Source organism: Schistocerca serialis, chromosome 4 (genome assembly GCF_023864345.2).
Source record: "Schistocerca serialis cubense isolate TAMUIC-IGC-003099 chromosome 4, iqSchSeri2.2, whole genome shotgun sequence".
NCBI lineage: Eukaryota > Metazoa > Arthropoda > Insecta > Orthoptera > Acrididae > Schistocerca > Schistocerca serialis.
The window spans coordinates 112,378,874-112,393,595 of record NC_064641.1 but is presented as its reverse complement, the minus strand read 5'-3'; the positions used below and the strand labels follow the sequence as shown (position 1 = coordinate 112,393,595).

Genomic DNA, 14,722 nt, shown 5'->3' with positions numbered 1-14,722 from the left:
CTTACACGGTTCTTGGCGTACATCATAATGTGGCCGCAAGTTTCCGGGCGGTCCCCAAAAACACGCTCCGTGCTGCGGGCGAGAGTATGCTGGGCGTATCGGAAGTACTTTTACAAAGTTTCCGAGTGAATTCTTCACTTCGAAAGAGGCCACCTACGCCACCCATAACAAGTAGGACAAACAGGGAATACTGAATACAAATAAAGTAGGGCAGCGCATACCGACTCAACTTTGTTTGACGTACGGCAAAGCGCAACGGATATCTGAAGACCTTCAACTGGCAGATCCCATCCTGTGAAAGCCCACTTAGGAAACTGCCTGGGAAGATTAAAACTGAAACTTCCTGGCAGATTAAAACTGTGTGCCGGACCGAGACTCGAACTCGGGACCTTTGTCTTTCGCGTTAGAGCACTTTCCCGCGAAAGGCTAAGGTCCCGAGTTCGAGTCTCGGTCCGGCACACAGTTTTAATCTGCCAGGAAGTTTCATATCAGCGCACACTCCGCTGTAGAGTGAAAATTTCATTAAGATTACAACTGTATGCTGTACCGAGACTCGAACTCGGGATCTTTGACTTTCGCTGGCACAAGCACATTCCCGCGATAGGTAAAGTTCCTGTTTTCCAGCCTCGGTCCGGTACGCAGTTTTAATCTACCACGAAGTTTCACGTCAGCGCGCACTCGGCTGCACAGTGAAAATTTAATTCCACCCACTTAATGCGGGTAAAACGTCAAACGGGCCGACTTGGAGCAGGAAGGGCACCACAGGACATTTTATTTTCTACTGTCTATACTTTTACAAATAAATTAATAAAACTTTGTCAGCATGACCAGGAAGGATTCAGGTTTCACACTCATAGCAGTGGAAGTGGAAAAAGATAACAAAATAATTTTTTTTAGATATGAAATTTCATCATTTTTTTCACTTACTGTTGGCTGCATTTGTTGCTATAGGTACATTTTTCTTCACAAGTAAGAAAGATTCTTTGATGAATTTTGCACAGCATACAAACCATACTTACAGGTGTATGAAACTCTAGGATTTTCCAAATCTATTAAAAACTGTGGTAAAATTGAAATAATTAACTACAAAATTTGATTTTTTCCTGAACATGAAGTTTAAAACGTAACAGCTCATTCATTTTTCATAAATTAAATAGATTCTAGAGTTTCATACACCTGTAAGTATGGTTTGCATGCTGTTCAAAATTCATCGAACAGTCTCTCTTACTTATGAAGAAAAGTGTACCTATAGCAACAAATGCAGCCAATAGTAAGTGAAAAAATGATGAAATTTCACATGTAAAAAAATTATTTTGTTATGTTTTTGAACTTCCGCTGCTACGAGTGTGAATCCTGAAGTTTTATGAATTTACTTGTAAAAGTATAGACAGTGGAAATTAAAATGTCCTGTGGTGCCTCTCCTGCTCCAAGTCCGCCCCGTTTGACGCCCTACCCCCCTTAAGACATTTCGAAAACCAGTATTTAGTGAACAATCTTTGGACAGTCTCCTAAGTGTCACTCGCGTGGTAGCCGCATAGAGCAAGGGCAGACCAGTTGTGTCGCACACAGAGGCGCGTAAGAAATCGTCTTTCCATCACTCCATATAGGAACGGAACGGGAAAGAAACCTAATTTGCAGTGCAGCGGGAAATCCCCTCTGCCATGCACTTCACAGTGGTCTGCAGAGTGAAATTGTAGATACAGACGTAGAAGCAGATGTGGAAAAGAGTTCGCAAGAATGTGGGTCCCATAACCCCTCATTTTGTGTTATTAAAGAATAGTCTGAAAAACTCTCATGTTAGACACTTACAACAACTATTTTTCCGTTTTCTGCTGCACACTGATTTTACTAGGTCGTTTTTAACGTATGACGGGTCTCGTTTCGGGAGTTTGCCATTTTCAAGTAATCCTGATATATATATATATATATAGTATACAGTTTTCTTGTATAAAATTGTAAAAACATGAGTTTGATGGCTTGCGTCTGTTTCAGTAGATGTTTACGTTTTATGTGTCACAACGCAGAGTCTTGGAGTCTCTTTTGAGATTGTTTCTCACTTTCCATGCTGTTGAAGTTTGTCAGAACCCTATGTATGGAGCGCAGTTGGTTTTTTTTTTTTTTTTTTTTCACTTACGTTCGTCTGACTGCGCAGTCCACTCCAGTGACACACATACGAGCATGTTTACAATAAATTTGCGAATCATATTTGCGGAACGTAAGTGGTTCGTGTTGTCAAACGTACATTAAGTGCAAATAAAAAAGTGCACACCATAAACAGAGTTCGGAGAAAATTCAACAGCACGGAAACTGAGACACAATCTCAGCAGACACTCCACGACACTTCATTGTGATACGTAAATCGTTAATATCAGCCAAAGTAGACGTAATCCTTCAAACTTATATTTTTATAATTCTATATAAAGAAACTGTGTATTGTATACAGCGGAATCACTTGAAAATGGCAGATTGCCGAAACGTGATTTGTTGTATGTTAATAACGAGCTAATAAAATAAGTGTGCAGCACAGAATGGAAAAATACCTAATACGTCGTTCACTGATCTAATGTCTGCTGCGGGCTCATCTGAGAAGAAACATTAAACGTTTAAGGTGTGTTCCGTTTGCTTGTATACACGCGTACTCTCTCATCATGTTGGTGGTGTGATGAAAATCAGTATTCCAGATAGCTACCTGAAGCACTTTAAAATTTTTGTGCTGGTTGATGACTATTCCGAAGGACCATGAATTCACCTTATATGTCTCACAGGAGCTGTGTGATTCTCCTGCAGAAGTAGCACAGTGTCTGCTCTCGCATTACGAGGACGCACATTGTTTATACAAGATAGAGCTGCAATATATTTGGCCGGCCGAAGTGGCCGGGCGGTTCTAGGCGCTGCAGTCTGGAACCGCGAGACCGCTACGGTCGCAGGTTCGAATCCTGCCTCGGGCATGGATGTGTGTGATGTCCTTAGGTTAGTTAGGTTTAACTAGTTCTAAGTTCTAGGGGACTAATGACCTCAGAAGTTGAGTCCCATAGTGCTCAGAGCCATTTGAACCATTTTTTGCAATATATTTCAGTCGCAATGTTCGAGATGTTCTGGATTGTATCTACAGTGACAAATTGATAGGTAAGTCAGGAACAATTGCATGGGATGCAGGGCAAAGCTCTCAAACAGTGATTGGGAAAGATCAACACCTAATGTTTTCAGTGCGCGCTCTGACTTACATTTTATCACGCTGGTCATTCTTCCCTATTTACCTGGGAAAGGCATATTTTCACATTCGAAGGAGAAAGTTACTGACTGAAATTTGACGCAAAGATGTGATGCCTTTCTTCTAGTTATTGCCATTCCATTTCGTTCACTCTCTCTCCTCTATTTCGTGACAGCACAAAACGAACCACCCTTCTTTGAATTTTCGATGGCTTCTAGCAGTCCTATTTGGTACGCATGCGACACTGCGGAGCAATAGTCTACAAGACGAGACAGGAGTTGTGTAAGTAGTTTCTTTCGAGGGTTTCCTGAACCTTCCGAGTGTTCTGCCAATAAAACGAAAGTTTTGTTTGGTCTTCCCCCAGAAGAACTTCTTGGTGACAATTCCATTTTAATTTTTTCCTAACTCTAATTCTTACATTTGTAGTTGACTCAACAAATTTAAAAAAATCATTTACTGGGTAACAGTAACTCGGCGGAACAATCTTAGCACTCACGTGCAGGCCACAGAGGTTTTCATCGATCAGAATCATCAGCCACTTTGCCGTCGCACTGGTATATTGGCTAAAACATTTTGTAATTCGCTTCGATGTTCTATTGACCTTACTAAAAGAAAAGGGTAGCTTTATCTGCAAACAGTCTAAGAAGATTGCTCAGATTGTTTCATAATCAAAAATGGTTCAAATGGCTCTGAGCAGTATGGGACTTAACATCTGTGGTCATCAGTCCCCTAGAACGTAGAACTACTTAAACCTGAAGACCTGTCTTTATTAAGGGATTTAAGCTGCTTCGCTACACGGAGGATATCTACTTCTAAGTTACTCATGTAGGCAGTCGTTCTCGATTCGAATTCTGTAATATTTATATCGTCTTCGCCGGCTGCGGTGACCGAGCGGCTCTAGGCACTTCAGTCCGGAACCGCACCGCTGCTGCGGTCGCAGGTTCGAATCCTGCCTCGGGCATGGATGTGTGTGATGTCCTTAGGTTAGTTAGGTTTAAGTAGTTCTGCGTCTATGGAACTGATGACCTCAGATGTTAAGTCCCATAGAGCTCAGAGCCATTTGAACCATTTATTTCGTCTTCTTTGGTGAAGGAATTTCTGGAAACTGTGTTTAATAACTCCGCATTCGTGGCGATGTCACCGGTAATATTATCGCCTGGTGAAGGTACTGATTGTGTGTCACTGCTGGTTTATTTTACATACGATGAGAATCTTACTGTAAATTGATAATATTTACTTTGTGGTCCGTCTGACTACAACTGAATGAAACATAATGTAAACTAAATAGCAAAAATATGTACATATTCCAGGTCACTGAAGATGCCTTGCAGAAAATAAAGCCGAAACGCGTATGGCACGAAAATTGTGTTTCATTCAGTTGTAGTCAGACGTCCATAAAGTAAAAATTATCAATATACCGTAATATTACACGTAACTGAGGAAGGCAGGAATACAGAAGATAAGAATCTCTTTGGAGGTTCTGTCAGATTTCGAGACAGCGCTTTATTGTGAAAGTTGTTAAAAGCATTTCGCATTGAAATCGAAACTAAGTTTCGACTTCCAGTAAAGCATCGCCAATTTGAGAGATTCTGTGTTCTTTTGAATTTGCCACGCTTTTCTCGTTGCTTCTGGAACGGTGTTCCGACGTGAGTGATCACCACCGTCTTTTATTAATTTATTTCGTATAAATTTTTCTGCTGTCATCGATACTATTTCTCTGAATTCAAGCCATATCTCGTCTGCGCTTACATTGTACTATGTGCAAGATTTTGGAGCATGTACTATGTTCGAACATTATGAATTATCTCGAAGAGAACGATCTGCTGACACACAGTCAACTGGATTTAGAATACATCGTCCTTGTAAAACACAACTAGCTCTTCATACACACGAAGTGTTGAGTGCTATTGACAAGGGATTTCAAATTGATTCCGTATTTCTGGATTTCCCGAAGGCTTTTGACATTGTACCACACAAACGGCTTGTAGTGAAATTGCTTGCTTATGGAATATTGTGTCAGTCATGTGACTGGATTCACGATTTCCTGTGAGAGAGGGCACAGTTCGTAGTAACTGACGGAAAGTCATCGAGTAAAACAGAAGTGATTTCTGGCGTCCCCAAAGGTAGTGATATATGCCCACTGCTGTTCCTTATCTGTATAAACGTTTCAGGAGACAATCTGAGCAGACGTATTAGGTTGTTTGCAGATGATGCTTTATCGTGTAGCAAAGTCATTATAAGACCAAAACAAATTGCAAAGCGATTTCGAAAAGATATCTATCTGCATGGTGCGAAAATTGGCAGTTGACCCTAAATAATGAAAATTGTGAGATCAACCACATGAGTGCTAAAAGAAATCCGCAAACTTCGGTTACACAATAAATTAGTCAAATCTCTACGTTGTAAATTCATCTAAATAACAATTGCGAACAACTTAAATTGGGAAGAACACATATAAAGTGTTGTGGGGCAGGCGAAGCAAAGACTGCGTTTTATTGGGAGGACACTTAGGAAATGTAACAGATCTAGAGACTGCCTACACTGCACTTGTCCGTTCTGTTTTAGAATACTGCCACGTGATGTGGGATCCTTGCCAGATGGGACTGACGGATCATATAGAGAAAGTTTAAAGGACAGCACGTTTTCTATTATTGCGAAATAGGGGAGAGAGTGTCATGGAAATGATATAGGATTTGGGGTGGACATCACTAAAACAAAGGTGATTTTCGCTGCAGCGGAATCTTTTCACGAAATTTCAATCACTCCAGTTCGAAAGCATTTTGTTGACGCCGACCTACATAGGGAGAAACGATCATCGTTAGGTGTGATTTGTGGAGTATCCATGTGGATCCAGGTGTAGATGTAAATGTATTTACTTAGGAATGAGTGGAGGCTGTCTCTTAGCAAGGCGTCAAGCGTGTTTTTATCTGATTTTTTAAATAGAAACATTTTTATTTTACTTTTAGTGGATTTGGATGTTGCGGTGGTCAGTCTCGCTACAACGATTCTGTGGTGTCTAATATCTGTATACATCGTGATGGTCCCTATTTGCTCCGGATTATTTGTTGCTAAGGGGTCAAGTATGTTTTAGCAACCATTTACACTTCGAGTGGACTCGTGAACTAACTGCTGAAAATAATTTTCGGATGAAGCATTTAGTACAATTTCTGACAATGATTTACACCTATCACCAGTTGTGAATGAATATTTTCTCCAACAGATCGATGGTAAATTGAAGTCACGACCAACCATTATTGTAAGAGAGGGGTACCTATTTAGTGACTCGATCAAGTTATCTTTGAGCTGTTCAGCAACTCCATCATCTGAGTCGGGGGGATCGCTAAAAGGAACCAATTATTAACTTATTCCCGGTTGTGAAGTATAACCTGTGCCCACTCTAATTATCAGGAACTATCTGCTTCAATTTCAATCACTTTTCCTTCGTTTATCGAGCGAAAGGAACGATACAGAAGTATACAATTGTTGGAACGAACTACTCACCGCCATGCACAACACATTGACAAGAACAGTATAAATGTGGATGTAAATGTCACAGACGGCCTTTGCTGGTGATCCGATTAATAGCAGTAGCGTAAAATAAAGTGCAGTGCGCAGTTTATGAATTGCAGCTGGTTGTAGCACTATAGATATTTACAAGTATCGTGTCGTGGTTTGATCCGCATTACCGTGCGTATGGTGTAAGGAATATCTAGTTTCCAAAAATAAGTTGACATTGGACAAACACTGTGTGCTACATCACTTCAATGTTGTGCTATTGCTTTTAAAATCGTTTTGTAAGGACTCTTACTAACTGTTTCCTCTACTGGAAGATATACGCAATGCGTCAGTACGGTTCTGTCAAATTTGCACAAAAACTACATAAACGACAATTTTTAAAATTGCTATAATAATTCAAATCACTGGATGACTATCAGTGCCATTCGGGCTTACAATTTGCTCTTTATATTTCGCACAGGAGAAAATAACGTGGTGACAGAATACGTCGAGTAAGTTACTAAAGTATGCATAAAGTGTGCATAAAAAGATTACGCACTTAGGGGGCAGTAATATACCTGAAGAAGGCAATAAAAGAAGGGTCTGGATGTAAGACTAAACTCAGGAGTTCGAGGATATCAATGCTAAAATTTGCTGATGACTTTACTATCGCCTGTGAAGTTGAGGAATGACAACAAGACCTACTGAATGCAACGAGCACAGAATATGGATTGGAAGTAAACAACGAAAGACGAAAAATTTGAGGAAGAATGAGATTAAGGTGAAACCGCATATCAAAATTTGGGATCTAGAAATAGACAATGATGACTGACGTGTAGGACCCTTCTCCCGCCGCCTTCTCCACCCCACCCAAGACGGTATTCTTTTTAAAAAAAAAAGGAAGAAAGAAAGAAAGAAACGACTCTCCGATTTCTTGCGACTTCCCTTACTGAACAGGTATGTTGGTGCCTGGCAGGAAGATCACATTGCAAGCGACAAAGCTCAGTTTTCAAGACGATACTGCTATCCTGAAGCCACATATCACAAGACGAATACGCGATGTCGTTTAGAATGGCACAAAACTACGTCGTCTTTGGAGTAGTGAAAAAAATGTTTGTCGAGTAGCGGGTGACGGTATGCAATGCAATCCGGCACTTGGATGGTTGTGAGCAGATATATTGGGTGCCTAGATAACACTAGTTACGCGAGTAAGTTGTTCGAGAGTGAATTCGTTTGTGGTGGTTTGAAGGGTTCGAAGCGTCATTTGTTGCTGATGACAAACTGAAATAACTTATTTATACATCACTTTAGGTAACCGAATGCTTCCCACATGGAACCACTTTTTGAATCAGTCCTTCTATATATCACCGTAATACTTCTTCTATCACCAAAGCGTGAACAACTGCGCTGTGGTGTGTAGAAAGACGCCTCTGATTGGACTAAAACTCAAAACTCCGAGTATCGAATTCACATAAATTACAAAATGACTCCGACATATTGCAGCGATCGAGAAATATCACTTCAAGTAGTCACAAATGTAAAATACCTAGCACTATGTGTCCAGAGTGATTTTAAAAGAAACGCCCATGTATAAGTGAGTAAGTACAAAGGAAAAGTGGCTTATCCAGGAAATACGTAACTTAAAAATTTGTTATTCAACGTTTTCTTGAGTATCAAAATGGTTCAAATGGCTCTGAGCACTATGGGACTTAACATCTTTGGTCATCAGTCCCCTAGAACTTAGAACTACTTAAACCTAACTAACCTAAGGACAGCACACAACACCCAGCCATCACGAAGCAGAGAAAATCCCTGACCCCGCCGGGAATCGAACCCGGGAACCCGGGCGTGGGAAGCGAGAACGCTACCGCACGACCACGAGATGCGGGCCCTTGAGTATCTATCGTTATTCTGGGGCCCACTGATAGAAGAGGCAGCGAAAATCTAAAGGAGAGCGGCATACATTTCGTCACGGGTTCGTTCAGTAAGCGCTAAGCAGACTCCATCAAACTCCAGTACAAGGCGATAAGAGAAAGATTTACTCTTAAAATTACTAGAGCGTGAGAAGGTAGAACACATTAATTTTTGGAAAAAAAACGTCGTTCTAGCCATGGACAGAAGTGACTGACACAAAATATACAAACTTTTAATGTAGGTTGATTCCTACAAAGAAGAAGAGAGCAAACAGCCACTATTAATACTGCTAAATAGCGCTAAATAGCGCCGCAACCGGTTTCGAACTGACAAGTTCATCATCAAACGGCTGTTCACTGGATTTGCAAGATGCACTTTACATAATCGTCAGTTTTCGAGTTTTATTCTTCCACAGAGGCGAAATATTCTTGGTGTGTTCGTGCCATCGAAAATTCCGCGCGATTTTGTTGCAAAGTTGCAGGAATGCATTTTTCAAATATTCCAAAACATAAGCAGCACTTATATGATTTGCACATCACCATATTGTGCAAAGCACCACACACACACACACACACACACACACACACACACACACACACACACACACCAAAAAGTATTTGCCACATGTGAAGTAGACACAAAGATTGCAATTTTACTCACAATGTCAGTTTTAGACAAAACAGCATTATACAAACTTTTTCTTTTTTGTTTCTTCTAGACACATGCCGAGCGCCGTTCCCTAAGTCGTGATCACACCAGGATTTTGCGTCACTTGCAAGAAGATTCGGCAACATTTTTTTTATAATTTTCAGTTTTGAGTGTAGACGTTTCTCCTTTTCCAGTGTGATTTTTGTAGCTGGACAACGTATGACCGAAAGGGCTCTTGATTAAAAGCACGTAACTTTGTGTCTAGAAGAATTAAAAATACTTGCATATTATTTTCTTCCAAAAACAACTTGCTAAATATGCATGATGATGAAATTGTAGAGTTTGGACCCGATAAGGATACTTACGGACTTTAATCTTTGCCGCACACTGTACACGAATGTAACAAGGAAGGGGAGTGTGTGGGAATGACAGGAGTGCCAGAGCACAGTGTAGTGTAGTTTGTGACAGATTAAGAAGTCGATCTCGGGTGAACTACAGGTCTTGTTAAGCATGTCGCTAATCCGCCAGAAATCCTGATAACAGTATTATTCGCGACGGTTCACGAATATGAGAACAAATTCCAGCTTCTCTTTTCGGCACTTAGCGGTATTGTTCAAACCAAGTTGAATGCCAGTGGGGGTCCTAAATACTGTTATTTGCCAAGCCGTCATCTTTGCAACGAGCAGCTTTGAAAGTAGAGACAGCTATAAACAATTTTACTTTCCGTCCGAACCACAAACAACTTGTACTGCTGTTAACGGGCTGGAATTTCTTGGCAGATTAAAACTGTTTGTCGAGCCGGGAACTCAAACCCAGGACCTTTCCCATTCGAGGGCAAATGCTCTACCAACTGGACGACCCGTCCTGAATTACTTCATCTGCTGTCGTCAAAATTGTTATCTTCAAGGAGTCACTCGCACAGGGAGACAGAACATCAGTGCCGTACTATAATCTTGTTTTATTTATTAATTTTGCCTAATATTTTGAGCTATAGTAGTCGTGACCTTTCTGTTTTAGCACTGGATATCTGAGTGTGGCACAAACGTCGAAAATGGTAATAGTTGTAACAGTGAAATATGTTGTGGGGATTCCGACTTGAAAAAAAATAAAAACCTCCCAAGTTTTTGTCTGCCTCTGTTTACCTGTTCTTGCTTCGCTGAAGCTACAACATGCCGTCATCAGTGGCTTCCTTTTCTTTTAGTAACAGATCGTTTTGTTGCTAACGTTGCTGTCTCCTTTCTGCAGTGTAGCTGATGCTTTAAAACAGTTTATTTTGTTGCTAGCGGCAGTGGTTTACCCACTGTCAAAACACGATAAACTGTCCTCCCAACTGTGTTGAAGTACCAGCTGAACTGCAGAAGACAGACAGACGGCGACATGAATCCTCGTTCGCTAATACTTTGATATTGCTCGTCAAGATCCAAAGAACAGCAGCACGTTTCTTTACAGATTCTATAAGCAACCGCGAATGCGTGGCGAGATGATCAGCCGGATCCAGTATCAGACGGTACAAGAAAAGCTTTCTGGATCACAGAGCAGTTCACTGTTAAAATTCCGAGACCGCAGGCTCCAAGAAGGCACACCCCTTCGTACCTCTCGCCAAAACACCACGAAGGTAAAAATTAGAGAGATTTCGTGTCACACATAGGTTTACCACCATCACTCTTCATGCGGATTTTTCGCGATTGAAACAGGAAAGAGAAAATGACAGCGGTGCTCAGAGCACCCTCCGACAGTCATAGTAATGTGTCTTGCGAATTTTAGTTGTAGATGGAAAGAATAAAACTTGCTGAAAAGTAAAATAAGCGGAAGGACAATGACGATGGTCTACGAAGAGCGAATAACGAGAACTGGGGTACTGCACAAGCCACTGCACAATATTAGATTAGTGCATAAGTTCGTAACGCTTTTGTTTTGCATGTTGGTATTCCGGTTGCTGTAGGTTTATTTTCGACTATCATTTTTTGTTTGTAGTTCACTGTTCCTATCTGAGTTTACGTATTGCCATTTTGTCAGTTGCCGGCCGAAGTGGCCGTGCGGTTCTAGGCGCTACAGTGTGGAGCCGAGCGACCGCTACGGTCGCAGGTTCGAATCCTGCCTCGGGCATGGATGTGTGTGATGCCCTTAGGTTAGTTAGGTTTAATTAGTTCTAAGTTCTAGGCGACTGATGATCTTAGATGTTAAGTCGCATAGTGCTCAGAGCCATATTTGAGACATTTTGTCAGTTGTGGATAAGGAGTGAAGCTGCGGACGCTAGGCAATGGTGTGACAAGAGGAGAAACGACAACATTTCCGGCATATTCCTCTGTTCGAGTTCAGTAAAGGGTTGACAATAGAGGAGGCAGTCACAAACATTTGCGCCCTGTGTAGGGATAATGCCGTTGGGCGGAGCGCGGCAAGAAAATGGTTCTCTCGCTTTCTCGTTTGGAGGATCGTTTTGACGTAGTCACTCTTGACGTTCAGGAAGACTTCCGGGGTCGAAGTAGATCTTTTAAAAGCATTAATCCAGGAGAACTGGCAAATATGATGAATTGCCATCATTCCACAATCGTGAGACATTTGCATGCAATGATGAAGATTGAAAAATTGTATGCGTGGGTACCGCATACGCTAAGCCAAAATCACAAAATCAGCAGGTGGTCATATGTACATCTCTGGTTGCTCTTCATCAATTGGATCGTCAACAACACCGGCCTTTTCACTCCTATATTGTTACTGGTGACGAGAAATGGTGTCTTTATGATGACATGATGAGAAGAAAGGAATGGTTGAGCCCAAAACTTGCAGCAAGTCCCTGTACAAAGACCGATGTGCCTCCACAAAAGATAATGTTATGCATCTATTGGAATAGGGATGGTGTGGTGTATAACAAATTGCTGTCCCGAGGTGTAACCATCACTGCTAACATTACATTTATAGCAACTGAGACGCCATGCAGACGCAGTCCAAGGAGGACTAGGAAGACTGCGCGAAGTGATGCTACTCCCGCAGTATGCTAGACTGATGAAAAACACAGTACAAGGAGTTGGGTTGGGAAGTCATTCCGCACCCATCTTATTCAACCGACCCTGCGACCTCAAATTTTCACCTTTTCCGCTCTCCATCGAACAACTTCCAAGGAATTTGGTTTCCAAATGAAAATGTGCTCCCAAAATGGCTCGACGTGTTCTCGCAACATTTCTAAAGCCGCCGAATCGAGAAGTTACCCCAGCGTCGACAGACTTTTGTAAACAATGAAGGAAAATATATTATTGATGACTAAAGTGTCTATTATACGTATCTGTTATGTTTACTAAAGTTATGAAAATACGCTACGAACTTATGTAATAACATAATTAATTTGTCATTCAAGGAAACATGGACAAAAGAAGGTATCTTTCCTGAAGAAAGGCTGTACAAGTTACTCGCGGCTGTCAGAGGTGACTTTCTATGCTGAGCTGAGTATTGAGGCGTCGGCCGTGGCGGCCCTCACTCACCTGCCTGCGGCGGCCGAACATGTACTCGGACAGCAGGTCTCCAGGCAGCGGAGACAGGAACGGGCCCGCCATGATGTCTGCAGCGGCGTCGCGACGTCTGGCGTCTGCCGTCTGGCGCTCGCTGGCTGCGTCCAGCGCGAGCGGTGGCGGCAGCGGCGGCGGCGACGCCGCCCGGGGTGGCGCCCCGGAGCCACGCCCACCCGGCCCGCGAGCGCCGCCGCCATTGGCGGGCGCAGCGAGCAGGCCACGCCCCCAGCGTCCGCCACTCCCCGGCGCCGCGGCGCCGCCAGCGCCGCGTAGTGGCAGTAGCGACACTGACTGTCTGTGTGTGTGTGTGTGTGTGTGTGTGTGTGTGTGTTTGTGTTTGTGTGGGCCGCCAGCGAGAGAGGATGACGGCACGACGGCACGGGGAAAAAGTCGCGCGGCGAGTGGGAGAGTTGATCGCGCGCCATCAATAGGTCAAACGCATCGCTTTTGCCATTCACGGCAGATTTGTGTGGCGCGCGCGACCGGACCACCCGCTTCTGCGACGAAAATGTGATTTGCGCGCCAACTCTGATGATGCCATTGGAAGACATTTGACGCATACACACACCTTTTTTTGTTTCTTTTTTTAGCGTTTTAATCGCGATGAACACGGCGGCGTTCCATGAATTTCATTTCAGTCTCTTTGCCCCCAGCAGCATGACAACACGGGCTAAAAGGGTTTATAATTAAAACTCCTAAAAACAAACTGATACGCTCTCAGAGTTCTGAAGAAAAAGGCATCCGAATCACATGCTCAAGGGGACCGCGCCTCATCACCATCACCGATTTCGTCCATGTTTATGGTATACGCAGAGCTGGGACAGAAATGAAACTGACAATAGTTGGAGTTCGAGATAGTCAAGCGTTTAGCAAAAACAATAAAAGCATTTTAGCGCAGATCGGGAAAGGCAACACCCACTTATGATATCGTAGTACGCAGGCAGTGGCCGGTACAGCGAAGAGCGGTAATAAGTGGGTGGTAGTGATCGGTTCCCAATGTGGAAGCTTTTTTCTCTTTTTTGTTTGCTATTTATAAGTTACCGAAATAAGCTCGATACACTGTATTTATCAATATGTTCATATAAGGCATGAAAAGGAAACGCAAAAGGAAATCTGAAGTTGCCAAAAATTTCCAAGAAACGATTATACTCACAGCGTCCACGAGGACACTCCAGATACCTTGCAAAACTGGATTGCAAATAAAGCGTACAGGAATTCCGTTAGTTTCATTTCGATCTTCGATCAGATACCGTTCCTATGTTTCTACGATGAATATCACCCCAGCACAAGTAAATCAACAACTACAGTCAAATAATAAAAGACTAATTGCTTTACAACCCCTTCCTAGAAATTCATTCTCAATCTAAAATTTTCCTTTACCTTCCCTTTTCATGCTTTTCAACAAAATATTAATGAATACAAGGTATTGAGCACTATTTCGCGTCATTTGCATTTTTAGATACCGATTCGATCCCACGGCCCTTGTACTACCGTTCTGCTCTCATTCCGCTGTGTTGTCCGTTTCGGGGGAACTACGCTAACGAAAACGGCTGGTTTCGCACTCTGCACACTATTTATACTAGTTGCTTAGCCATCTGGAGCTGCCTCTTCTGTCACCTGCACTTATGGCCAAGCCCTGCATTCACCATAAATCTGGACGGAATCTGTGATGGCTTGTATAGGTAGGCGCGGTGCCCGTGTCTCAGATACAACCCGAGCGACGCCTCGCTCGTTAGACGGAACATGCCACGAGTTAAAAAAATGGTTCAAATGGCTCTAAGCACTAGGGGACTTAACATCTGAGGTTATCAGTCCCCTAGACTTAGAACTATTTAAACGTAACTAACCTAAGGACGTCACACACATCCATGCCCGAGGCAGGATGCGAACCTGCGACCATAGCAGTAGCGTGGTTCCGGACTGAAGGGCCTAGAACCGCTCGGCCACAGCG

At 42.6% G+C, this 14,722-nt stretch overlaps 1 protein-coding gene across 1 annotated transcript in view; it reads right to left on the bottom strand.

Annotated features, from left to right (window-relative positions):
• The window catches only part of LOC126474299 (retinal homeobox protein Rx3-like), a 118,159-nt gene extending 105,313 nt beyond the window's left edge, over positions 1 to 12,846 (bottom strand). The window contains exon 1 of the mRNA XM_050101765.1: positions 12,745 to 12,846. Within this exon, the coding sequence (XP_049957722.1) occupies positions 12,745 to 12,816 (72 nt within the window). The 5' untranslated portion in view covers positions 12,817 to 12,846. The remainder of the gene's footprint in view (positions 1 to 12,744) is intronic.
• Positions 12,847 to 14,722: the final 1,876 nt, after the last annotated feature.